A 24408-nucleotide genomic window follows, 5' to 3' on the forward strand; every position below is an offset into this window, starting at 1 on the left:
GAAAGAGGTTTTTTTTTGCTTTCTGTCCTAATTGAGTATGTTGACCATGAGATTAATAATGATCCTAGATGCAGTATTGCTACTAAATTAAGCATTCAACTGCTACGCTCTCACACTCACGCCAGAAAATATTACTCACAGGCAAATGATTGGACACGCTAAAATCATTAATCAATTTTTTAAAAAATGAGATAGAATGATTAAAATACAGCAAATTAGATTACATTAGAATACAAAAGCTCTTCATTAGTTCGAAGATTCTTGAGCCTCGAAATGGGATAGAGCCTGAATCGTGGCACGGCACATGCTGGATGTGCTTAATGATGAGGGACCATGACAAATTGGTCCGCCGGGTGCCAATCATGACCCCAGGCGCAGCTTGCTTGTCCCAGGGCTAGTAAGATCAGCAGGCTGAAACAACAACAACAACTTCCATTTATATAGTGCCTTTAACGGAGCTTATGAAACAAAATTTGACACCGAGGCACTTTAAGAGATATTAGAACAGATGAGGTGGGTTTTAAGGAGCGTATTAAAGGAAGAGAGAGAGTAAGAGAGGCAGAGAGAATTTCAGAGCTTGGGATCTTGGCATCTGAAGGAATGGCAGCCAATGGCGGAACGAATAAATTGGGGATGCACAAGAGGCCAGAATTGGAGAGAATCAGAGGATTGGCGGCCTGGAGGAGTTTACAGAGTTGGGGAGGGGAGTGGCCAAGGAGGGATTTGAAAACAAGGATGAAAATTTTTAAAACGAGGCGTTGCCGGACAGCGAACACAGGGGTGATGGGTGAACGGAACTTGGTGCGAGATAGAATACGGGCAGCAGATTTTTGGATGGGCTCAAGTTTACGGAAGGTGTAGGATGGGAGAGCCTTGGAATAATCCAGTCTTAGAGGTAACAGAGGCATGGATGAGGGTTTCAGCAGCAGATGAGCTGAGGCAGGGCAGAGAGGGACGATATCACAGAGGTGGAAGTCGGCGGTCTTGGAGAACCCAGCTGAGTTGGGTCAGTGGAGCCAATCGGATGGGAGGTGAGCACTGGCTGGCAGCCACCCAACAGATTTAAAGTGGGCTTCAAAATAAGGTAAGTACAACAGGTCAAACTTAAGGACCGCTGATTTGGCTGCAAAGGGATTTAAGTGATTGACCGCAGGATGCACGGTACATGCTGTAGTCATTTGCAATCTAGTTTTGCAAAGGGGGCCTGAAACGGGCATTAGGCTCCCATTTGTATATGCCTGTTTTAGTTTCGCGCCCTGGATGAATCTTTACCAATATGGCGATCAGCACACTCCTGGTGCGGAATGAGCTTGTTGACGTCGCCTGCCATATGGGACCCTTGGGCGCCTGTGAAACCTGCGCAATATGATCCAATTTCTTAAAATTACAAAGGCCAACAAATTCCCTACCTTAGCGCCACCTGTTTGCCACACTATCCTGGCAAAAAATGGTGGCTACCACCCTAATGCACTTCTCTGACGAGGGACTCGGCGAGCATCATTTTGGTGAGTGCCTTAGCGTTGCCAAAATCAGTGCTGGCCCTGGACATGCAAATGGTGAGAGCGTGACGTCACTTAACATTACGCTCTGCGAGCTTCGAACTCAGCGCTGAGTTCAGTACTGGGTTTCTAAGCTCACTCTGAAAAGTGAGCATTCAGCAGAGTGACAGGAAGTGAAACACCTGCCACAGATTACCCAGCCTCTGACCTGTTCCTCTTGCCAAAGTATTTATGTGGCTGGTCCAGTTAGGTTTCTGGTCAATGGTAACCCCAAAATGTTAATGGTGGGGGATTTGGTGATGGTAATGCAGTTGAATATCCAGGGGAGGTGGTTAGACTCTCGCTTGTTGGAGATGGTCATTGCCTGACACTTGTGTGGCGTGAATGTTACTTGCCACTTATCAGCTGAAGCCTGAATGTTGTCCAGGTCTTGCTGCATGTGGGCATTAACTGCTTCATTATCTGAGGAGTTACGAATGGAACTGAACACTGTACAATCATCAGCAAACATCCCCACATCTGACCTTATGATGGAGGGAAGGTCATTGATGAAGTAGCTGAAGATGGTTTAGTAGGTTGAGGTTTTCAAAGGTTGAGTAGGTTGGGCCTCTACTCATTGGAATTCAGAAGAATGAGAGGTGATCTTATCGAAACGTATAAGATTATGAGGGGGCTTGACAAGGTGGGTGCAGAGAGAATGTTTCCACTGATGGGGGAGACTAGAACTAGAGGGCATGATCTTAGACTAAGGGGTTGCCCATTTAAAACAGAGATGAAGAGAAATTTCTTCTCTGAGGGTTGTAAATCTGTGGAATTCACTGCCTCAGAGAGCTGTGGAAGCTGGGACATTGAATAAATTTAAGATAGAAATAGACAGTTTCTTAAATGATAAACGGTTATGGGGAGCGGGCAGGGAAGTGGAGCTGAGTCCATGATCAGTTCAGCCATGATCTTATTGAATGGCGGAGCAGGCTCAAGGGGCCGTATGGTCCTGTTCCTATTTCTTATGTTCTTATGGTTGGGCTTAGGGCACTGTCCTGAGGATATCCTAGGGCTGGAATGATTGACCTCCAACAACCACAGCCATCTTCCTTTGTGCTAGATTTAACTCCAGCCAATGAAGAGTTTCCCCTGATTCCCATTGACTTCAATTTTACTAGGGCTCCTTGATGCCACACTCGGTCAAATGCTGCCTTGATGTCAAGGGCAGTCACTCTCATCTCACCTCTGGTATTCAGCTCTTTTGTTCATGCTTGGACCAGGGCTGTAATAAGAACATAAGAAATAGGAACAGGAGTAGGCCATACGGCCACTCGAGCCTGCTCCGCCATTCAATAAGATTATGGCTGATCTGATCATGGGCTCAGCTCCACTTTCCCGCCTGGTCCCCATAACCCTTTATCCCCTTATCACTCAAGAAACTGTCTATTTCTGTCTTAAGTTTATTCAATGTCCCAGCTTCCACAGCTCTCCGAGGCAGCAAATTCCACAGATTTACAACCCTCTGAGAGAAGAAATTCCTCCTCATCTCTGTTTTAAATGGGCGACCCCTTTTTTTAAGATGATGCCCTCTAGTTCTAGTCTCCCCCATCAGTGGAAACATCCTCTCTGCGTCCACCTTGTCAAGCCCCCTCATAATCTTATACGTTTCGATAAGATCACCTCTCATTCTTCTGAACTCCAATGAGTAGAGGCCCAACCTACTCACCCTTTCCTCATAAGTCAAGCCCCCTCATCCCCGGAATCAACCTAGTGAACCTTCTCTGAACTGCCTCCAAAGCAAGTATATCCTTTCATAAATATGGAAACCAAAACTGCACGCAGTATTCCAGGTGTGGCCTTACCAATACCTTGTATAGCTGTAGCAAGACTTCCCTGCTTTTATACTCCATCCCCTTTGCAATAAAGGCTAAGGTACCATTCGCCTTCCTGATCACTTGCTGTACCTGCATACTATCCTTTTATGTTTCATGCACAAGTACCTCCAGGTCCCGCTGTACTGCGGCACTTTGCAATCTTTCTGCATTTAAATAATAACTTGCTCTTGGATTTTTTTTCTGCCAAAGTGCATGACCTCACACTTTCCAACATTATACTCCATCTGCCAAATTTTTGCCCACTCACTTAGCCTGTCTATGTCCTTTAGCAGATTTTTTGTGTCCTCCTCACTCATTGCTTTTCCTCCCATCTTTGTATCGTCAGCAAGCTTGGTAACTTACACTCAGTCCCTTCTTCCAAGTCATTAATATAGATTGTAAATAGTTGGGGTCCCAGCACTGATCCCTGCGGCACCCCACTAGTTACTGATTGCCAACCAGAGAATGAACCATTTATCTCAACTCTCTGTTTTCTGTTAGTTAGCCAATCTTCTATCCATGCTAATGTATTACGCCTAACTCTGTGAACTTTTATCTTATGCAGTAACCTTTTATGTGACACCTTGTCAAATGCCTTCTGGAAGTCCAAATACACCACATCCACTGGTTCCCTTTTATCCACCCTGTTAGTTACATCCTCAAAGAACTGCAGCAAATTTGTCAAACATGACTTCCCCTTCATAAATCCATGCTGACTCTGCCTGACCGAATTTTGTTTTTCCAAATGTCCTGCTACTGCTTCTTTAATAATGGACTCCAACATTTTCCCAACCACAGATGTTAGGTTAACTGGTGTATAGTTTCCTGCTTTTTGTCTGTCTCCTTTTTTAAATAGGGTTTTCCAATCTGCTGGGACCTCCCCAGAATCCAGAGAATTTTGGTAAATTACAACCAATGCATCCACTATCCCTGCCACTACTTCTCTTAAGATCCTAGGATGCAAGCCATCAGGTCCTGGGGATTTATCTGCCTTTAGTCCCATTATCTTACTGAGTACCACCCGCTTAGTGATTGTGATTCTGTTAAGTTCCTCCCCCCCCCCTCCCCCCCATAGCCCCTTGTTGGAATATTGTTAGTGTCCTCTACCGTAAAGACTGATAGAAAATATTTGTTCCGAGTTTCTGCCATCTCCATGTTCCCCATTACTGAGGTCAGGGGCTGAGTGCTTCCGGCAGAACCCAAACTGAGCATCGGTGAGCAGGTTATTGGTGAGTAAGTGCCGCTTGATAGCATTGTCGATGACGCCTTCCATCATTTTGCTGATGATTCAGAGTACATTACCATCACAGAAGCTTGTCTTCAGCCAATTCGATTCACTCCAGGTGATATCAAGAAACGACTGAGCACACTGGATACAGCAATGTCTATGGGCCCCAACCTAGAAGATGGTGATACTCATGTAGGCTCTTCCTCCTGTCCACCACCATTCACGACTGGATGTGGCAGGACTGCAGAGCTTTGATCTGATCTGTTGATTGTTGGATTGCTTAGCTCGATCTATAGCATGCTGCTGCCACTGTTTAGCATACATGTAGTCCTGTGTTGCAGCTTCCCCAGGTTGGTACCTCATTTTTAGGTACGCCTGGTGCTGCTCCTGGCATGCTCTTCTGCGCTCCTCATTGAACCACGGTTTGTATCCTGCCTTGATGGTAATGGTAGAGTGAGGGATATGCCGGGCCATGAGGTTACAGATTCTGGTGGAATATAATTCTGCTGATGCTGATGGCCCACAGCACCACATAGATGTGCTAAGCCGAGTTTTGAGCTGTTAGATCTGTTCTGCATCTATCCCATTTAGCACGGTGGTAGTGCCACACAACACGATGGAGGGTGTTCTCAATGTGAAGACGGAACTTCGTCTCCACAATGACTGTGCGGTGGTCACTGCTACCAATGCTGTTGGGACAGATGCATCTGCTTCAGGTAGATTGATGAGGATTAGGTCAAGTAGGTTTTTCCCTCGTGTTGGTTTTCTCACCACCTGCTGCAGGCCCAGTCTGGCAGCTATATACTTCAGGACTCAGCCAGCTCGGTCAGTAGTGCTGCTACCGAGCCACTTTTAGTGATGGACATTGAACTACCCCCACCCCGACTACATTCTGCGCCCTTACTACCCTCAGTGCTTCTTTCAAGTGCTGCTCAACATGGAGGAGTACTGGTTCATCAGCTGTGGGAGGGTGGTAGGTGGTAATCAGCGGGAGCTTTCCTTGCCCATGCTTAGCCTGAAGCCATGAGACTTCATGGAGTCCGGAGTCAATGTTGAGGACACCCAGGGCCACTCCCTCCCTCATGCATACCACTGCCTCAGGTAGATCTGCCCTGCTGGTGGGACAGGACATACCCAGGGATGGTGATGGAGGAGTCTGGAACATTGGCTGAAAGGCATGATTCTGTGAGTATGACATGTCAAGCTGTTGTTTGACTAGTCTATGGGACAGCTCTCCCAATGTTGGCACAAGTCCCCAGATGTTAGTGAGGATGACTTTGCAGGGTTGACTGGGCTGGGTGTGCCGCTGTCGTGCCCGAAGCCTGCCGAGGTCAATGCTGAGTGGTCTATCTGGTTTTATTCGTACTATTGCTTTCTGTAGTGGTAGCATAGTGATTAAGTTACGGTACTGGTAATCCAGAGGCCTGGACTAATAATGCAATAGAATTAAAGAATAAAAAGCTAGTGTCAGTAATTGTGACCCTGAAACTACCGGATGGCCGTAAAACCCGGTCTGGCCTAGACCCACAACAATGTGGTTGACTCTTATCTGCCCCCTGAAATGGCCTAGCAAGCCACTCAATTGTAACAACTGCTACAGTAAACATTACTCAATGGATCAATGTGCTGAATCACAGTAGGGGCAGGTCTGAATACTTTGTAAAGTCATAAAGTCATGACCGTAAAATCAGATTACAACCTTGAAACTTCTCCTTTAATGTCTTTTTAACATCCTGCATATAATCTGTATCTGTCTGTAGATCTCTGCTCTGTATTTGGGGCATATGAAGAGAAAGCATATAGAAAATATTTTTTACAAAGGGGTAATTTTTTGAACCTGTTGCTGGTAGGGACATGGGAGGGGTCCTATCCCACTTCATATGGTGCATTTGGACATGTGGTCCATGTGAATTTTGCGCCATTATTTTAAATTGTCATAAAATTGTGTTAAGCAATTTTAGCTCAGTTTAGTGATGGTGATTGCAAAAGAAAAATCACACATTTATTTTGTACCATTTTCCTTGTTTGTTCCCTTTCTCCCTCCACAAGTATCATGTATGCTGGAATCTTAAAGCTCTTAACCTTGCTACCGTCATATCTCCTCCTTCAAGAGGCTCTTGAAATTTACTTTTTCAACCTTGCTTTTAGTTACCACCCTTGCCTTCACTTGTATTTTGTGCTCCGTGCCACTCTTACTCCTGCAAAGCTCCTTGGTACGTGACAAGCACTGTATAAATGTCCACACAAGTTTAATGATTGTGATTTTATTGAAGTAGATTTCTCAGTTGACTACCAGAAATATTAATGCTTGTACATTGTTCCGATTGTTTGGTATTTTTCATTATTATAGGACCTATGAAATTGTATTAAATGGTGGAACACCTTATGAAAAAGGATTAGAAGTGGATCCAACACTTTCGAAGAGAGGTGAGGCATATCTATTTTTATGCAAATATTCCTGATTCCTTGAACTATCTCCTAATCTTGTTTTGCCTTCCTGTTTTAGCTTCTCTTTTCCAACAGATGATGGTGTCCAGGAAACAACCTAAACTCCTAGTGAAGCTGCAGTTACCAACTACTCAGATGAGAACTATCCTAAAGTAGGTATTTCAGATCTGTGACATGTTCATTTATCTTGTAAGACATACTTTTAGCGTGACCAAACCAAGTCAAATCTAACAGTACTTTTTTTTGTGAATTAGCTGTTCTTTTTATTGAAGTAAATAAGAAATGGAGTCTGGACATTACCCCTACTGAGATTTGCAAGTAACTCTGATGGGATCTGATTATTAAAATTGTTTATCATTCATTTAGAGTGGAGGGGAGCGGGGTGGGCGGGGGATGAATTTCTGTAGGAGATCTACCGCTCTTCGGCGTTAGAGCTGCGGAAACCCAGAAAATAGCCTCAACAATGTTATTCCAGGGTTTCCGCGGCTCTTCTGCCAAAGTTATAGCGGACGCCTGTGAAGGTTCATTCCCTAGGTTTAAATCAGGTAAGTAGGGAGAAACTATTTCCACTGGTCACTGAGTCAGTAACTATAGGGCATAAATTTCAATTCATCACCAAAAGAACGAAAGGAGAGATTGGGAGAATTTATTTTCAGACAGAAACTTGTTAGGACATGGAATGCCCTACCTGAAACAGTGGTGGAAGCAGAATCCATAATAGCTTTTAAAAGGATGTGGATAAATATTTGAAAAATAAGTTGTAAAAGGTCAAGGGAATGGGTCTAAGTGGTGTAAGGATTAGTGGGCAAGTGAGGATTAATTAAGGAAAGCCAGCACAGATTTGTTAAAGGCAAATCGTGTTTAATCAACTTGATTGAATTTTTTGATGCGGTAACAGAGAGGGTTGATGAGGGCAATGCGGTTGATGTGGTATACATGGACTTCCAAAAGGCATTTGATAAAGTACTACATAATAGCCTTGCCAGCACAATTGAAGCCCAAGAAATAAAAAGGACAGTGGATACGAAATTCACTGAGTGACAGGAAACAGAGAATGGTGAACGGTTGTTTTTCGGACTGGAGGAAGGTGCTAGGACCACTGCTTTTCTTGTCATATATTAATGATTTGGACCGAGATGTACAGGGCACGATTTCAAAATTTTCAGATGATGCAAAACTTGGATTTAAAGCAGAAAAGTGCAAAGAGATTACATTTTGGTAGGAAGAACGAGGAGAGGCAATATAAACTAAAAGGTACAATTCTAAAGTGAGTGCAGGAACAAAAAGTATTTGTGCACAAATCATTGAAAGTGGCAGGACAGGTTGAGAAAGCAGTTTAAAAAAAGCATATGGGATCCTGGATTTTATAAATAGAGGCATAGAGTACAAAAGCAAGGAAGTTACGATGAACCTTTATAAAATACTGGTTTGGCCACAACTGGAGGATTGTGTCCAATTCTGGGCACTGCACTTTAGGAAGGATGTAAAGGCCTTAGAGAGGGTGCAGAAAAGATTTATAATAATGGTTCCAGGGATACATAAGAACATAAGAATTAGGAACAGGAGTAGGCCATCTAGCCCCTCGAGCCTGCTCCGCCATTCAACAAGATCTAGGATGAGGGACCAGTTACGTGGATAGACTGGAGAAGCTGGGGTTGTTCCCTTTAGAGCAGAGAAGATTGAGAGGAGTTTTGATAGAAGTGTTCAAAATCATGAGGGGTCTGGACAGAGTAGATAGAGAGAAACTGTTCCCATTGGTGCAAGGGTCGAAAACCAGAGAACACAGATTTAAGATGATTGGCAGAAAGTCCAAAGGCGACATGGGAAAAACTTTTTACCCAGTGAGTGGTTAGGATCTGGAATGCACTGCCTGAAAGGGTGGTGGAGGCAGATTCAATTGTGGCTTTCAAAAGGTAATTAGATAAGTAACTCAAAGAAAAAAAATTGCAGGGCTACGGAGAAAGCGCGGGAGATTGGGACTAGAAGTGCTCTTGCAGAGAGCCGGCACGGACTCAACGGGCTGATTGGCCTCCTACTGTGCCATAACGATCCTATAATTCGATGATTACTGATTTTCCAATGATGTGTGGACCTGACCAGTCGATAAAGACACTTGGACTACTCTGTACTTAATCAAACAGATTTAATGATTCAGTAGTTCACAGAAGCAATACATACAACCTTAAAGCAAGGATCTACCTCAAAGCAATGGAGTGATCAGCTTCTGTAGCACTTGAGGTCTTGTTCTCTCTGGACGTCCTTCTTCTTTAGACAAGCTTCTTCTGGCATTGCTAATTGCAGTGTATGTTCTGCTTCAATGTCTTATAGAAACTGTTGTGTATCTGTAAAGCATGCACTCCCATGTTCCGCCACCAGGGAGCGCATACCCTGAAGTCCCAAGGGATCCCTTGGGAGCACTGTATAAATGCCGGCCTCTAAGGCCTGTTCCTCACTCTGGAGTGTCTTAATAAAGACTGAGGTCACTGTTACTTCAACCTCCCTGTGTGCAGTCTCATCTGTGTTAGGCACACAATAACTGGCGACGAGTATACGAATCCAACGCAAAGGTGCAGCAAACTGTGGGCATTCTGGAGAAGTTCTCGGAGGGAGAGGACTGGGAAGCCAATGTCAAACGGCTAGACCAGTACTTTGTAGCCAACGAGCAGGACGGAGAAGGAAGCGCTGCAAAAAGGAGAGTGGTCCTCCTCGCGGTCAGCGGGGCACCGACCTACAGCCTCATGAAGAATCTTCTGGCTCCGGTGAAACCCACAGATAAGTCGTGTGAGGAGCTGTGTACATTGGTGTGGGAGCATTTTAACCCGAGAGAGAGCGTGCTGATGGCGAGGTATCGGTTCTACACATGCCAGCGATCTGAAGGTCAGGAAGTGGCGAGCTATGTCGCTGAGCTAAGGCGACTTGCAGTACAATGTGAGTTTGATGGCTACCTGGAGCAGATGCTCAGAGACTTTTTTGTACTGGGCATTGGCCACGAGACCATCCAACGAAAACTTTTGACTGTAGAGACACCGACCCTCAGTAAGGCCATTGCGATAGCACAGGCGTTTATGTCCACCAGTGATAACACCAAACAAATCTCACAGCTCACAAATGCTAGCAATGTTCATAAATTAACTGCAACTGTGTTTGCGAGCAAAAATGTACAGGGCAGAAACCATGAGTCTGCAACTGCCAGCAGGCCTCAGGTGACCCAGATGACGCGGAGTCCGCAACAAAGGATGAATGCAAGGCAGTTCACACCTTGTTGTCGTTGTGGAGGCTTCTATTCAGCCTATTCATGCCGCTACATAGGGTATGTTTGCAAGAGTTTGGAACAATGGGGCACCTTCAACGAGCTTGCAGACGAGCTGCAAGCTCTGCAAAACCTGCTAACCACCATGTGGCAGAGGAAGATCGGTCCATGGTGGATCAAAGCAATTTCGAGCCGCAGTGAGAGGAGGCAGATGCTGAAGTACACGGGGTGCACACATTTTCGATGAAATGACCACCTATAATGCTAAATGTAAAATTGAATGGCTTACCCGTAGCCATGGAACTGGACACTGGCGCTAGCCAATCCACCATGAGTAAAAAGATATTTGAAAGACTGTGGTGCAACAAGGCACTCAGACCAGCCCTGAGCCACAACCACACGAAACTGAGAACGTACACCAAAGAGCTCATCACGGTCCTGGGCAGCGCCATGGCCAAGCTCACCTACGAGGGCACGGTGCACAAACTGCCACTCTGGATTGTCCCGGGTGATGGCCCCACACTGCTTGGAAGGAGTTGGCTGGGCAAAATCTGCTAGAACTGGGATGACATCCGAGCGCTATCACATGTCGATGAGGCCTCATGTATCCAGGTTCTTAACAAATTTCCTTCCCTTTTTGAGCCAGGCATTGGAAACTTTTCCGGGGCGAAGGTGCGGATCCACTTGGTCCCAGAGGCACGACCCATTCACCACAAGGCGCGAGCGGTACCTCACATGATGAGGGAGAGAGTGGAAATCGAGCTGGACAGACTGCAACGCGAGGGCATCATCTCCCCAGTGGAATTCAGCGAGTGGGTCAGCCCGATTGTTCCAGTACTCAAAAGTGATGGCACGGTCAGGATTTGCGGCGATTATGAGGTAACTATTAATCGTTTCTCGCTACAGGACCAATACCCGCTACCTAAGGCAGACGACCTATTTGAGACGCTGGCAGGAGGCAAGACGATCACCAAGCTCGACCTGACTTTGGCCTACATGACGCAGGAGCTGGAGGAGTCTTCGAAGGGCCTCACCTGCATCAACACACACAAGAGACTGTTCATCGACAACAGATGCCCTTTTGGAATTCGGTCAGCTGCAGCGATTTTCCAGAGAAACATGGAGAGCCTACTCAAGTCGGTACCACGCACGGTGGTTTTTCAGGACGACATATTGGTCATAGATCGGGACACCGTCGAGCACCTACAAAACCTGGAGGAGGTCCTCCAGCGACTGGATCGTGTAGGGCTGCGGCTGAAGAGGTCGAAATGCGTCTTCATGGCAACAGAAGTGGAGTTTTTGGGGAGAAAGATCGCGGTGGACGGCATCCGGCCCATAGACGCCAAGACAGAGGCTATCAGGAACGCGCCCAGGCCACAGAACGTCACGGAGCTGCGGTTGTTCCTGGGACTCCTCAACCATTTTGGTAACTTCCTACCGGGGTTAAGCACACTCTTAGAGCCCCTACATTTGTTATTGTGTAAAGGTGAGAACTGGGTATGGGGAAAACACCAAGTAATTGCTTTTGAGAAAGCCAGAAACATTTTATGCTCCAACAAGCTGCTTGTATTGTATAAACCGTGTAAAAGACTTGTGCTAGCATGTGATGTGTCGTCGTACGGAGTCGTGTGTGTATTACAACAAGCTAACGTTGCGGGGAAGTTGCAACCTGTCGCCTATGCCTCCAGGAGCTTGTCGAAGGCCGAGAGGGCCTACAGCATGATTGACAAAGAGGCATTAGCGCGTGTGTTCGGGGTAAAGAAAATGCATCAGTACCTGTTTGGTCTCAAATTTGAGCTGGAAACCGATCACAAGCCCCTCATATCCGTGTACGCTGAAAACAAGGGGATAAATACTAATGCTTCTGCCCGCATACAAAGGTGGGCACTCGCGCTATCAGCGTATAACTATACCATCCGCCACAAGCCAGGCACCGAGAACTGTGCGGATGCTCTCAGTCGGCTACCATTGCCCACCACGGGGTGGAAATGGCGCAGCCTGAAAACTTGTTGATGGTGGCGCATCCCGCAGACTTCTTGATGGTCATGGAAGCGTTTGAAAATGATAAATCACCTGTCACGTCCCGCCAGATTAGGACTTGGTCCAGCCAAGATCCTCTGCTGTTCCTAGTAAAAAACTGTTTACTGCATGGGAGCTGGGCCAGCATCCCCGTTGAAATGCAAGAGCTAATCAAGCTGTTCCAGCGGCGAAAGGACGAGCTGTCCATTCAGGCAGGCTGCCTGTTGTTGGGTAACTGCATAGTGCTACCCAAAAAGGGCAGGGAGACGTTCATCTCGGATCTCCACAGCACACACCCGGGTATCGTAATGATGAAAGCGATAGCCAGATCCCACGTTTGGTGGCCCGGTATCGACTCTGACTTAGAGTCCTGTATACGGCAATGCAGCGTGTGTGCTCAGTTGAGCAACACGCCCAGAGAGGTACCACTAGGTTTGTGGTCCTGGCCCTCCAGACCATGGTCGAGAATCCATGTCGACTATGGGGCCCGTTTCTCGGTAAAATGTTCCTGGTGGTGGTGTCAGGGAGCACTGCTGCCGCCGCCAGTGAAAGCCTGAGGACCATGTTTGCATCCCACGGCCTGCCTGACATACTTGTCAGTGACAATGGGCCATGTTTCACCAGTGCCGAATTTAAAGAATTCATGACCCGCAATGGGATTAAACATGTCACCTCAGCCCCGTTTAAACCAGCCTCCAGTGGGCAGGCAGAGCGGGCAGTACAAACAATCAAACAGAGCTTGAAACGAGTCACATAAGACTCACTCCAAACCCGCCTGTCCCGAGTACTGCTCAGCTACCGCACGAGACCGCACTCGCTCACAGGGGTGTCCCCGGCTGCGCTACTCATGAAAAGGACACTTAAAACCAGCCTCTTGCTGGTTCACCCCAACCTGCATGATCAGGTAGAGAGCAGGCGGCAGCAACAAAATGTAAACGATGGCCGCGCCACTGTGTCACGGGAAATTGATCTGAATGACCCGGTGTATGTGCTAAACTATGGACATGGTCCCAAGTGGATCGCGGGCACTGTGATAGCTAAAGAAGGGAGTAGGGTGTTTGTAGTCAAATTAGACAATGGACAAATTTGTAGAAAGCATCTGGACCAAACGAGGCTGCGATTCACAGACTGCCCTGAACAACCCACAGCAGACACTACCTTTTTCGAGCCCACAACACACACCCAAAGGATCAACTACACCACCCGGACCAGGAAATTGAACCCATCACACCCAACAGCCCAGCAAGGCCAGGCTCACCCAGCAGCCCTGCAGGGCCAACAACACGCCAGCCCAGTGAGGGCACAGCCAACACAGACATTTGTAGCGAGGCGGTCCACCAGGGAAAGAAAGGCTCCCGACCGCCTCACCTTGTAAATAGTTTTCACTTTGACTTTGGGGGAGAGTGATGTTGTGTATTTGTAAAGCAGGCACTCCCGTGTTCTACCACCAGGGAGCGCATCCCCTGAAGTCCCAAGGGATCCCAACATCCCTTGGGAGCACTGTATATAAGCCGGCCCCTAAGGCCTGTTCCTCACTCTGGAGTGTCTTAATAAAGACTGAGGTCACTGTTACTTTAACCTCCCTATGTGCAGTCTCAAATGTGTTAGGAACATAATAGAAACATAGAAAATAGGTGCAGGAGTCGGCCATTTGGCCCTTCGAGCCTGCACCACTATTCAATCAGATCATGGCTAAAACGGCGCCGAAAAGAAAACTCGCGATTCTGGAGCGTTCTGCAGCTCCTTGTCTGCCTGGCGCGGCGCCCAGGGGGGTGGAGCCTACACTCGCGCCGATTTTGTAAGTGGGAGGGGGCGGGTACTATTTAAATTAGTTTTTTTCCTGCCGGCAACGCTGCGCGTGCACGTTGGAGCGTTCGTGCATGCTCAGTGTGAAAAAAACATTGGCACTCGGCCATTTTTGTAGTTCTTTGTAGCTGTTTAATTTTTGAACATTTTTTTAATAAAAGCACATTCACATCAGATACGTGCAGCCTTCTCTCTGTCCCGTTCCCCCCCCCCGCGGGAAGAACGGGCGCCTCCTCCCCCCACCCTCCCCGCGGGATGAACGGGCGCCTCCTCCCCCCCCCCCCCCCCCCCCCCCCCGCGGGAAGAACGGGCGCCTCCCCCCCCCCCCCCCCCCCCCGCGCGGGAAGAACGGGCGCCTCCTCCTTCCCCCCCCCCCCCCCCCCGCCGCGGGAAGAACGGGCGCCTTCCCCCCCCCCCCCCCCCCCCCCGCCCCGCGCGGGAAGAACGGGCGCCTCCTCCTTCCCCCCCCCCCCCCCCCCCCCCTCCCCGCGGGATGAAGGGGCGCCTTCCCCCCCCCCCCCCCCCCCCCGCGGGAAGAACGGGCGCCTCCTCCCCCCCCCCCCCCCCCCCCCGCGCGGGAAGAAGGGGCGCCTCCCCCCCCCCCCCCCGCGCGGGAAGAACGGGCGCCTCCTCCTCCTCCCCTCCCCACGGGATGAACGAGCGCCTTCTCCCCCCCCCCCCCCCCCCCCCGCGGGAAGAACGGGCGCCTCCTCCCCCCCCCCCCCCGCGGGAAGAACGGGCGCCTCAGGCTGACTGCACCATTCTCCGTGCCTGAAGCACTTTCACACAGGTAGGAAGACGGTTTATTTAATCTTTTCTTTGCTTATAAATGTTTATTCAGGTTGGATTTATTTATATAACATTTCTAGAAGCATAAATAAGGATTTATTGTAAAATTTAATGACTTCCCTTCCCCCCCCACCTCGTTCTGGACGCCTAGTTTGTAACCTGCGCCTGATTTTTTAATGTGTAGAACAGGTTTTTTCAGTTCTACAAAAATCTTCACTTGCTCCATTCTTACTTAGTTTGGAGTACATTTTCACTGTGGAAACTTTGAAATCAGGCGTCAGTGGCTGGACACGCCCCCTTTTGAAGAAAAAATTCTGTTCCAAAGTAGAACTGTTCTACCTGACTAGAACTGCAGAAAAAAAAATGTGGAGTATTGCGATTTCTAAGATAGTCCGTTCTCCACCAGTTGCTCCTAAAAATCAGGCGCAAATCATGTGGAAACTTGGGCCCATAGAAAATAGGTGCAGGAGTCGGCCATTCGGCCCTTCGAACCTGCACCGCCATTCAATAAGATCATGGTTGATCCTTCCCTCAGTACCCCTTTCTTGCTTTCTCTCCATACCCCTTGATCCCCTTAGCTGTAAGGGCCATATCTAACTCCCTCTTGAATATATCCAATGAACTGGCATCAACAACTCTCTGCGGCAGGGAATTCCATAGGTTAACAACTCTCTGAGTGACGAAGTTTCTTCTCATCTCAGTCCTAAATAGCCTACCCCTTATTCTAAGACTATGTCCCCTGGTTCTGGACTTCCCCAACATTGGGAACGTTCTTCCCACATCTAACCTGTCCAGTCCCGTCAGAATCTTATATGTTTCTATGAGATCCCCTCTCATCCTTCTAAACTCCAGTGAATAAAAGCCCAATTGATCCAGTCTCTCCTCATATGACAGTCCAGCCATGCCTGGTATCAGTCTGGTGAACCTTCGCTGCACTCCCTCAATAGCAAGAACATCCTTCCTCAGATTAGGAGACCAAAACTGTGCATAATATTCCAGGTGGGGCCTCACCAAGGCCCTGTACAACTGCAGTAAGACCTCCCTGCTCCAATAATCAAATCCCCTAGCTATGAAGGGCAACATACCATTTGCCTTCTTCACCGCCTGCTATACCTGCATGCCCACTTTCAGTGACTGATGAACCATGACACCCAGGTCTCGTTGCACCTCCCCTTTTCCTAATCTGCCGCCATCCAGATAATATTCTGCCTTCGTGTTTTTGCCCCCAAAATGGATAACCTCACATTTATCCACATTATACTGCACCTGCCATGCATTTGCCCACTCACCTAACCTGTCCAAGTCACCCTGCAGCCTCTAAGCATCCTCCTCACAGCTCACACCGCCACCCAGTTTAGTGTCATCTGCAAACTTACAGATATTACATTCAATTCCTTCATCTAAATCATTAATGTACATTGTAAAGAGCTGTGTCCCAGCACTGAACCCTGCGGCACTCCACTAGTCACTGCCTGCCATTCTGAAAAGGACCGGTTTATCCCGATTCTCTGCTTCCTGTCTGCCAACCAGTTCTCTATCCATTTCAGTACATTACCCCCAATACCATGCGGTTTGATTTTGCACACCAATCTCTTGTGCGGGATCTTGTCAAAAGCCTTTTGAAAGTCCAAATACACCACATCCACTGGTTCTCCCTTGTCCACTCTGCAAGTTACATCCTCAAAAAATTCCAGAAGATTCGTCAAGCATGATTTCCCTTTCATAAATCCATGCTGACTTGGTCCGATCCTGTCACTGCTTTCCAAATGTGCTTATATTTCATCCTTAATGATTGATTCCAACATTTTCCCCACTACTGATGTCAGGCTAACTGGTACATAATTACCCGTTTTCTCTCTCCTTCCTTTAAAATGTAGTGTTACATTAGCTACCCTCCAATCCATAGGGACTGATCCAGAGTCAATAGACTGTTGGAAAATGATTACCAATTCATCCACTATTTCTAGGGTCACTTCCTTAACTAATTTGGAATGCAGACTATCAGGCCCCGGGGATTTATCGGCCTTCAATCCCATCAATTTCCCTAACACAATTTCCTGCCTAATAAGGATATCCTTCAGTTCCTCCTTCTCACTAGACCTACTGTCCCCTAGTATAATCGGAAAGTTATTTGTGTCTTCCTTCGTGAAGACAGAACCGAAGTATTTGTTCAATTGGTCTGCCATTTCTTTGTTCCCCATTATAACATCACCTGAATCCGACTGCAAGGGTCCTACGTTTGTCTTCACTAACCTTTTTCTCTTCACATATTTATAGAAACTTTTGCAGTCAGTGTTTAAGTTCCCTGCAAGCTTACTCTCGTACTCTATTTTCTCCCTGTTAATTAAACCCTTAATCTTCCTCTGTTGAATTCTGAATTTCTCCCAGTCCTCAGGTTTGTTGCTTTTTCTAGCCAAATTATATGCCTCTTCCTTGGCTTTAACACTATCCTTAATTTCCCTTGTTAGCCATGGTTGAGCCACCCTCCCCGTTTTATTTTTACGCCAGACAGGGATGTACAATTGCTAAAGTTCATCCACGTGATCTTTAAATGTTTGCCATTGCTTATCCACCGTCAACCCTTTAAGCATCCTTTGCCAGTCTATTCTAGCCAATTCACGCCTCATACCGTCGAAGTTACCTTTCCTTAAGTTCAGGACCCTAGTTTCCGAATTAACTGTGTCACTCTCCATCTTAATAAAGAATTCTACCATATTATGGTCACTCTTCCACAAGGGGCCTCGCACAACAAGATTGCTAATTAGTCCCTTCTCATTACACATCACCCAGTCTAGGATGGCCAGCTCTCTAGTTGGTTCCTCGACATATTGGTCTAGAAAACCATCACTAATGCACTCCAGGAAATCCTCCTCCACCACATTGCTACCAGTACATACTAGTTATTTTTACACTGTCACAATGCATAGGGTTTTAACCTTTAACGAGGAAAATGATCTTCCCTTGTCCCTGCCCCTGGATGTTGGATGAGAACAGGATCGGAATTGGATATGATGGCTAGTATGGTTGAAATGGCCTGCTGATGCTCACAGACCAGTCTCTCACACTCAAGAGGGTCACCTTAATGAGGTACTGGAGAGTAACCATTAACTGTAGGACTACTACAACAAGGAAACCATGGCTTAATGAGGGGAGAAAATTAGCTGAAAAAGGACAGAATAAAAAATAAATTACATTAGAATTTATAAAGTGGCATTAGGATCTTCCAAAGTAACCTTAATGCCTGGACTACCATTTTCCACAAGTCTGCAAGTGGGATAAAAATTAGCCCTTGATCCAGTTTAAACATTACTGTGGCTTTAAGCTGCTAATTTTAAAATAAAGTCACTCTATGTCATACATTTGCATTGATCAAAGCAGCCACAGTTCTTCAGATCTGAAATTTCAGTAGATTTTTTTTTGTAGTAACTGACTTTAAAAAAAAAACTTCACCAGAGCATTTTAGATGATAATGAACTTCAGCATAAAAAGTAATGTATATGCGATAGAACCTGCCACACAATTCACAGTGTGATTAAACACTGAAATGAGTTTTACCCAATTATGTAATGGATGGCCAGCCAGGCCCATGAGATGGATGAGTGTTGTGTCATAGAGAAACACATATAATACTCTCTAATTAATACAAGTTGAAAAGAATGCAATGGAAAATTCAGTAAATTCGGCCCAAAGTTTAAACAATAGTATAATCACATGCGGCGATTTAATCAGTTTATTAGCAGCTGAGCCTATATCCTTGTGTGGACACTGCAGAAGCTGTGGAAAAGTATCGCCCTGCAGCCTGGAAATCTGGTGTAGCAGTTACAGTTCTGTTCCTGGTGATTAACTCCTATTAAATAATCGCTTACTTTATTTGCAGCTTGCTTCCAGATACTCTGGTCGGCCCCAAGTGCTACATCCAACTGCTGGCATTTTATCGACAGTTACTTGCAGATGTGCTTCTTAAAGACCGAATTAATATGCAAAGTGCTGGTGAGAACACTAGGCCAAAAGCCTGCAAAAGTGAAAGTTACTGTGTGTTTTGGCTCGTTCCAATGTATTACACTAGAAAAATTCTCTACTAAAAGCAATTTATTTTCAGGTTCAACTGATGGTTGATCGAGTTTACACAGCGAGTAGCTGAGCCATAAAGGGCAGGAATGAGCCAGGTTCAAACCCTGGTCTGTGCTGAGTTGGCTAATCTCAGCTGTGGAGATAGCAGGAGTGCCACAATTGCCCAAGATGCTCATGGGTTGGGGAAGGGAGGATTGGACAGGTCTTCTGCTCCTGATTGCTGTCCGGTGACCCCTTCCAGTTCTGGATGAGCAGAAATTTTCTCCAATTGAATATTGGGAAGACTGAAGCCATTGTTTTTGGTCCCCGCCACAAACCCTGTTCCCTAGCCACTGACTCCAACCCTCTCCCCAACTTCTGTGTGAGGCTGAACCAGACTGTTCGCAATCTTGGTGTCATATTTGACCCTGAAATTAGCTTTCGATCCCAAATTCCAGCATAACTAAGACCGCCTATTTCCACCTCCGTAACATCGCACGTCTCCGCCCGTCTCCGCTCATCTGCTGCTGAAGTCCTCATCCATGCCTTTGTTACCTCTAGATTTGACTATTCCAACACACTCCTGGCTGGCCTCCCACACTCTACCTTATGTTAACTAGAGGTGATCCAAAACTCAGCTGCCCGTGTCCTAACTCACATCAAGTCCCGCTCACTCATAATCCCTGTGCTCGCTGACCTACATTGACTTCCTTATTTTCAAATCCCTCCATGGCCTCGCCCCTCCCTATCTCTGTAATCTCCTCCAGCTCCACAACCCCCTGGGATGTCTGCGCTCCTCTAATTCTGCCTTTTTGAGCATCCCTGATTATAATTGTTCAACCATTGCTGGCCATGCCTTCTGTTGCCTAGGCCCTAAGCTCTGGAATTCCCTGCCTAAACCTCTCCACCTCTCTTCTCTTTCCTCCTTCAAAACGCTCCTTAAAACCTACTTCTTTGACCTGCGCTAATTTCTACTTATGCGGCTCGGTGTTAAATCTTTTATCTCATAATGCTCCTGTGAAGCGCCCTGGGATGTTTCACTATGTTAAAAGTGATATTTAAATGCAAGTTGTTATTGTTACTGGAAATAGGAACAGGCAAATGTCAGGTGAAGTCAAGATTGAGCTCCGCTGTGATCTGTCCAGCTTGGGATATCTTGTCCTCACTCATCGTCAAGGCTTACATATGAATCAAGCCCACTTGCTAAACTAATGGAGGGAGAATAGTGCCTTAGCAATCAGAGTAAGGAAGGAGAGCAAATTAGTGAGAGTGAAACCTCATTGCTGCAGGCCCTGTAATTCAAAATACTGTTGATCCACTGCTGTTGGTATCTCAGCTGGCTTAAAATTATGTAAGATTTGTAACTGGGGTGGCCATCACTGGGAATTGTTCCAACAGCACTGATCAGTACATTGGTACTGTTTGATCTTTTAAAATGAGTAAAAACTATTAGTGATGAGAGAGTACCAATGCCATGGCATGTAGGGTGATGAGCTACTGAGTCCAGCAATTTGTTGTGTGGGGGTGAAATAAGAAAATAAAGTAAAAATATTTCAATGAAAAACTCTATGGCACAATTGCACGTATTGTCAATTTTGTCACAAAGGAATATAGTCTCATAGAACGGTAGAAGTTTACAGCACAGAATGAGAATCATTTCTTTTGCACATTGTTTCTGTGCTGGCTCTTGGGAAGAGCAATCTAAAACTAATCCTACTGCCGACTCTGTCCCCATAACCCTGTATCTTCCTCTGCTTCAAATATTTATTTAATGTACCTTTCAAAAATGCAATGATCTCTGGCTCAACCACTCCCTATTCTCTGCTTAAACAACCTTCTGTGTAAAGAAATCTGTCCTAATCTCTCTCCTCTTTTGGTGTCAATTTTAAATGAATGACTATTCAACACTGATTTCCGAACCAGAGGAAATAGTTTTTTTACTACTCATTCTGTCAAAACCCCTCATCGTTAAATCTCCTCCTAGCCTTCTCTGCTCCTGTAGAACTAGTCCTAGTATCCCAAGTCTCTCCTTAATGCCTGTTCCCTTTTAATAAGGGCCCCCATCTCCAATCAATGACTCTTCCATCGACATGTTAAGCTTGACTAAAATCTAACTGACTAATACTGATTGTTTTCGCCTCACTGAAGCAGCTCCATTAACTACACATTCCATTACATTCCCCGCCCAAACCACAATGGCAATGGAATGATTCTCATCGCCAGAGGAAGCTACTGCTTTTGAGCCAGTTGGGCCAGTTCTTGTACTTTGTCTAATTATTTTGAACACAAAGACTCATGAATTATGATAATGTACACCAATGAGCATGATTTTCCTTGTTTACTTTCATTGCAGATCTCATCTGTAACCCAGTGTTGGCTACGTTTCCAGAACTGCTGGAACAAACTGATATTTTTGATGCTCTTCGGGTAAGTCTGTTGTTACTCAACACTACCATTTTCCAAGCATGCTCAAACCCACAGTTAGTTTCAGCAGATTTTAAGACTGCTTATTTCCACCTCTATACCATTGCATGCACCTGCCTCCTCCTCACTAATACCACCAGCGGAACCTTTACCCATGCTTTTGTTACTTTAGGACTCGACTACTCCAATGCCCTCCTCACCAGTCTCCCATGCTCCATCTTACGCAAACTCCTCTCATCCAAATCTCCATCAACTGCATCCTTTCCCGCACTAAGTTATGCTCATGCATTACCCGTGTCCTCGCTGACTTCCACGGGCTCCATTTTCACCACCACGATGAATTCAAAATTCTTGTTTTTGTTAACAGATTCCTCCATGGCACTGCCCTACTCTATTTCAGTAACTTCATTCCAGCCCTACATTCTAGCCCATGATCCATGGTCACCTGAATCTGGCCTCCAGTACATCCATCCTTCCCTATCCACGGCACTCTTGATTAGAGACAGATCTTTCGGTTATTTGGAACTCCCAAGTCTTCGATTTGCTACTTGTCTCCCTGCCTTTACTTTCTTCAAAACATATCTGTTGGATTGTGTAACACAGAAACACAGAAAATAGGTGCAGGAGTAGGCCATTCGGCTCTTTGAGCCTTCACCGCCATTCAATGAGTTCATGGCTGAACATGCAACTTCAGTACCCCGTTCCTGCTTTCTCGCCATACCCCTTGATCCCCCTAGTAGTAAGGACTACATCTAACTCCTTTTTGAATATATTTAATGAATTGGCCTCAACAACTGTATTTGGTCAATTAACCTAATTCTCCTACTGTTCAGTCTGCTGATGCATTACTATAGTGCTGTTGGATTTTTTTAATATGTTAACAGTGCTATAGAAATGCAAGATGTTAAGGCAATTTTGTGGTTATTTTTAAATACAGACAAATACATCCTCCTTTAGTAGGTTATCTGGGATATGGATGGACAGTGACAACAGCACACAATTTGCAATTTATATAGTACCCTTAATGTTGGCAAACATTCCAAGGCATTCCACAGAAGTATAATCAGACAAAAATTGACATTGAGCTAAAGAATGAGATATTGGGAGTGGTGACTAAAAGCGAGATTAAAGAGGTATGTTTAAGGAGGGTTGTCCGGGGATAGCTCAGATGAATACGTGGCTTGAGCAGTGGTGCAGCAGGGAGGGATTCATGTTCCTGGGGCATTGGAACCGGTTCTGGGGGAGGTGGGACCAGTACAAACCGGACGGTCTGCACCTAGGCAGGACCGGAACCAATGTCCTAGGGGGAGTGTTTGCTAGTGCTGTTGGGGAGGAGTTAAACTAATATGGCAGAGGGATGGGAACCAATGCAGGGAGACAGAGGGAAACAAAATGGAGACAGAAGCAAAAGACAGAAAGGAGATGAGTAAAAGTGGAGGGCAGAGAAACCTAAGGAAAAAAACAAAAAGGGCCACTGTACAGCAAAATTCTAAAGGGTCAAAGTGTAATAAAAAGGCAAGCCTGAAAGCTCGGTGCCTCAATGCGAGGAGTATTCGGAACCCTGGTGAGGGCTCTGAGCAAGTTAGAGTGGGTGAGAGCTCAAAAGAATGCAAAAGGCAGGAGGCAACAGAGCAGAGTAGCACTGGAGTAAGTGAAAACCACAAGGTGATAGGAAGGGACAATATGTATGAATATAAAGGGGCTGCAGGAGCGGTCAAAACTAAAAATCATGGTTTAAAAACTAGTATTAAAACACTACCTAAACGCACGCAGCATTCGAAATAAAGTAAATGAGTTGACGGCACAAATCATTACAAATGGGTATGATTTGGTGGCCATTACAGAAACGTGGTTGCAGGGTGGCCAAGACTGGGAATTAAATATACAGGGGTATCTGACAATTCTGAAGGATAGACAAGAAGGGAAAGGAGGTGGGGTAGCTCTGTTAATAAAGGATGATATCAGGATAGTTGTGAGAGATGATATTGGCTCTAATGAACAAAATGTTGAATCAGTGTGGGTGGAAATTAGAGATAGTAAGGGGAAAAAGTCACTGGTCGGCGTAGATTATAGGCCCCCAAATAATAACTTCACGGTGGGGCGGACAATAATCAAGGGAATAATGGAGGCATGTGAAAAAGGAACGGCAGTAATCATGGGGGATTTTAACCTACATATCGATTGGTCAAATCAAATCGCACGGGGTAGCCTGGAGGAGGAATTCATAGAATGCATACGGGATTGTTTCTTAGAACAGTATGTTACAGAACCTACAAGGGAGCAAGTGACCTTAGATCTGGTCTTGTGTAATGAGACAGGAATAATAAACGATCTCCTAGTAAAAGATCCTCTCGGAATGAGTGATCACAGTATGGTTGAATTTGTAATACAGGTTGAGGGTGAGGAAGTAGTGTCTCAAACGAGCATACTATGCTTAAACAAAGGGGACTACAGTGGGATGAGGGCAGAGTTGGCTAAAGTAGACTGGAAACACAGACTAAGCGGTGGCACAATTGAGGAACAGTGGAGGACTTTTAAGGAGCTCTTTCATAGTGCTCAACAAAAATATATTCCAGTGAAAAAGAAGGGCGGTAAGAGAAGGAATAACCAGCCGTGGATAACCAAGGAAATAAAGGAGAGTATCAAATTAAAAACCAATGCGTATAAGGTGGCCAACGTTAGTGGGAAACTAGAAGATTGGGAAAATTTTAAACGACAGCAAAGAATGACTAAGAAAGCAATAAAGAAAGGAAAGATAGATTACGAAAGTAAATTTGCGCAAAACATAAAAACAGATAGTAAAAGTTTTTACCGATATATAAAACGGAAGAGAGTGACTAAAGTAAATGTTGGTCCCTTAGAAGATGAGAAGGGGGATTTAATAATGGGAAATGTGGAAATGGCTGAGACCTTAAACAATTATTTTGCTTCGGTCTTCACAGTGGAACACACAAAGACCATGCCAAAAATTGTTGGTCACGGGAATGTGGGAAGGGAGGACCTTGAGACAATCACTATCACTAGGGGGGTAGTGCTAGA

At 45.9% G+C, this 24408-nt stretch overlaps 1 protein-coding gene across 3 annotated transcripts in view; it reads left to right on the forward strand.

Annotated features, from left to right (window-relative positions):
• nphp1 (nephronophthisis 1) overlaps positions 1 to 24408 on the forward strand; it is a 155886-nt gene that overhangs the window by 114923 nt on the left and 16555 nt on the right. For all 3 annotated transcript variants that reach the window (XM_070885764.1, XM_070885763.1, XM_070885761.1), the window contains 4 exons: positions 6934 to 7010; positions 7090 to 7183; positions 18773 to 18885; positions 21299 to 21372. In XM_070885764.1, the coding sequence (XP_070741865.1) occupies positions 6934 to 7010; positions 7090 to 7183; positions 18773 to 18885; positions 21299 to 21372 (358 nt within the window). The remainder of the gene's footprint in view (positions 1 to 6933; positions 7011 to 7089; positions 7184 to 18772; positions 18886 to 21298; positions 21373 to 24408) is intronic.

The sequence above is a fragment of the Pristiophorus japonicus genome, chromosome 7, assembly GCF_044704955.1.
Source record: "Pristiophorus japonicus isolate sPriJap1 chromosome 7, sPriJap1.hap1, whole genome shotgun sequence".
NCBI lineage: Eukaryota > Metazoa > Chordata > Chondrichthyes > Pristiophoridae > Pristiophorus > Pristiophorus japonicus.